Source organism: Austrofundulus limnaeus, unplaced genomic scaffold (genome assembly GCF_001266775.1).
Source record: "Austrofundulus limnaeus strain Quisiro unplaced genomic scaffold, Austrofundulus_limnaeus-1.0 Scaffold37, whole genome shotgun sequence".
In the NCBI taxonomy this organism is placed as follows: domain Eukaryota; kingdom Metazoa; phylum Chordata; class Actinopteri; order Cyprinodontiformes; family Rivulidae; genus Austrofundulus; species Austrofundulus limnaeus.
In genome coordinates, this window is record NW_013952439.1 from 2,789,393 (window position 1) to 2,791,922 (window position 2,530).

At 40.7% G+C, this 2,530-nt stretch overlaps 1 protein-coding gene and 1 pseudogene across 1 annotated transcript in view; both read right to left on the reverse strand.

Annotated features, from left to right (window-relative positions):
• Nucleotides 1-1,318, reverse strand: part of ruvbl2 (RuvB-like AAA ATPase 2) — a gene marked incomplete at its 5' end in the record, with an annotated part of 17,492 nt that extends 16,174 nt beyond the window's left edge. Inside the window, 2 exon segments of the mRNA XM_014006833.1 lie at nt 535-590; nt 1,264-1,318. Of these exon segments, the coding sequence (XP_013862287.1) occupies nt 535-590; nt 1,264-1,318 (111 nt within the window).
• Nucleotides 1,319-1,970: 652 nt separating this feature from the next.
• On the reverse strand, nt 1,971-2,349 carry LOC106516457 (3-oxo-5-alpha-steroid 4-dehydrogenase 2 pseudogene; annotated as a pseudogene).
• Between the last annotated feature and the right edge of the window lie 181 nt (nt 2,350-2,530).

Sequence of the window (2,530 nt, forward strand, 5' to 3'; positions counted from 1 at the left end):
GTATCGCAATATATCAGGATATATCGTATCGTGATCCCTCTGTTATGATATGTATCGTATCGCCAAATTCTTACTAATACACACCCTATTATCCAATATTTTTATAGGCAGAGAACTGACAGGGAGATACAGGTTCAACTCTTTTTGTGTCTCTGTTTGCATGTTTTTAATGAAAATTGAAATGTATTTTAAATATATTGTCAAAATAGAAAATATCCAATCAAACATAATAACATTTAGCAACTTCCTAAAGCAAAAAAGCAGAGTCTCAGCTTTTGAAAAACTGTTTGAATGTTTTTATGATCTTACAKCATTTACTCTGTGAGGTAAAGCTGTGATTTTTCTCTGTATTAATCTAAAATATCTCATTTAGTCAAACACTTGCCTATATTTGTGATCATGTGTTAAAAATAAGCAAAATCATTAACTTTATTACAGCTTTGTCCATTTTTCAAACTTTCTGTTAATATAAGAGTTTGATGAAAAAAAGACAGCTTCACTGTTGAAAGAGGAACAAAGATYATATAATCATACCTGTCTTGGCTCCAACGCATCATCCAGACCAAGRCCACGGATGTGGGAATGAGCTCCTAAACACAACAATTAACATTATTCATGTTTGACAAAATAAATAAATAAAAACACCAGGCAGTATTTCACTGAGCTGCGACTCTTTGTGGGTAAATTTTCCAAAGCAGCCTGACTGAATTTTGTGTTTGTGATCAACGTTTAAAAATGTTGTTGAAAATTACAGCCTGTTTTCACGTGCACGGCTTTCACAACTGCACATTAATCAGTTTTTATCACCTCTCAGCTCATTTTGTACCCACCTGGACAGCTGCTCCATATTTATGATTTAASACAGGTAAATCTGGACCAGTTCATCAATAGCTGTTTTTACTAATCAGACTGGTTTTACACCTACATGGATGTTTTCTGTCAGAGGAGAGCTCCAGTACATGAGTCTAATGAAGCTCTAACATTGGTGAAGCAGGGTGCAGATCCTCACAACACACTTTATGTGCTTTAAGACAGCTGCATCAGCACCGGGACGACCTGACACAACTGTCCAGACCTGAAGCCACAGGCCTGCAGGTCTCTGCTGCTCACAACACAAACGTGACAAATCAGTGTTTGCAGTGCAGCACCTTCTGTAATGGTCCTCATAAAGACCAACTAGTCACAGCCCAGTGAGACACKACCTCTAGATACAAAACATATCATCCTGAATATTATAAAACATTTAGGTTGTCATAAACGTACCAATTCTCTCAATCCTTGTGATATCACGAACCTCCGGAACCTTTGGAGTCGCCATCTGGATCAGGTGAGAAGCAGTGAACACAGATAGATGTTAACTACGAACCTGAAGTYAGCTTCTGATTGGGAAATGACTAAAGGGATATTACAACTAATTTTTCACTACCTTGCGCGTGTTTAACCTGCTCTAGCTCAAAAACCACAACACCTGGACTCTTCAAACCAGGACTAGATTATTCTACACTAATAGAAGAATAATAAAAACTTGTCTGATTTATGAAACATCAATAAAGTTTGTTTTTTATCATTTTTATGCAACTGGACCACACTAGACCTGCCAAAATGGCATCAATCATGCATCTGATTTCCATCAGAATCATGGTTGATYAGCATTATTCACAAATTCTGCACATTTTTGATAACTGTAATGAAAAAACTGCACAGGAGCAAAAGAAATTCAGCAGTCCAGAGATGACAGAGCATGACAGTCATAGGTTTCCCAAAGCTCAAACTTAGTTTTTATTATTTCACTATTTGTGTAGAATAATCTAGTCCTGGTTTGAAGAGTTCAGGTGTTGTAGTTTTTGAGCTAGAGCAGGTTAAACACGCGCAAGGGAGTGAAAAATTAGTTGTAATATCCCTTTAGTCATTTCCCGAATCGGAAGCTAACTTCAGCTTCGTGTCCGGAGGTTCTGCTGGGTCTCACTGACCTGTGGAAGTAGTGCAGCATGAAGGTCCAGAGCAGCAGCATCCTGCCGGTCCTGGTCTCAGGTCCAGAGTCCAGCAGCATCAGCAGCAGGGGCACCAGGAAGGCTGGAACCTCCTGCAGTAACCAGGCGATCCGGGCCGGGCAGCACCGGCTCTGGGCTGGGCTGTAGCGGCCGTACTTGGTGCAGGTCCGTCTCTGCTGCACCAGGTAAGATGCCCCGCCCACAATCAGCATCCAACTGCCCCAGGACACGGTGCTGACCCAACACTCCATCATCCGAACCGGACCGACGGGCTGAAACAAAAACAGCTCGTTTCAGGAAACTCATTCAGACCTGAAGTCTGCAGGACAGGAGGCGTGGCTCCAAACTTTAAACTCCGCCCACTTCAGCCTGGTTCAGCCCGGTTCTGGTGGTTCTCCTGGTTCTCCTGAGCTGTGAGTAGGATTTCCGGTTCGTTTGAGTTGAGAAAATATGTGAGTTAATTTTTAATCTTTAATCTTTATTCATTGTTGGTTTTGTTGGTTTAATAATTTATTTCCTTTAAAAACATGGATTTATTA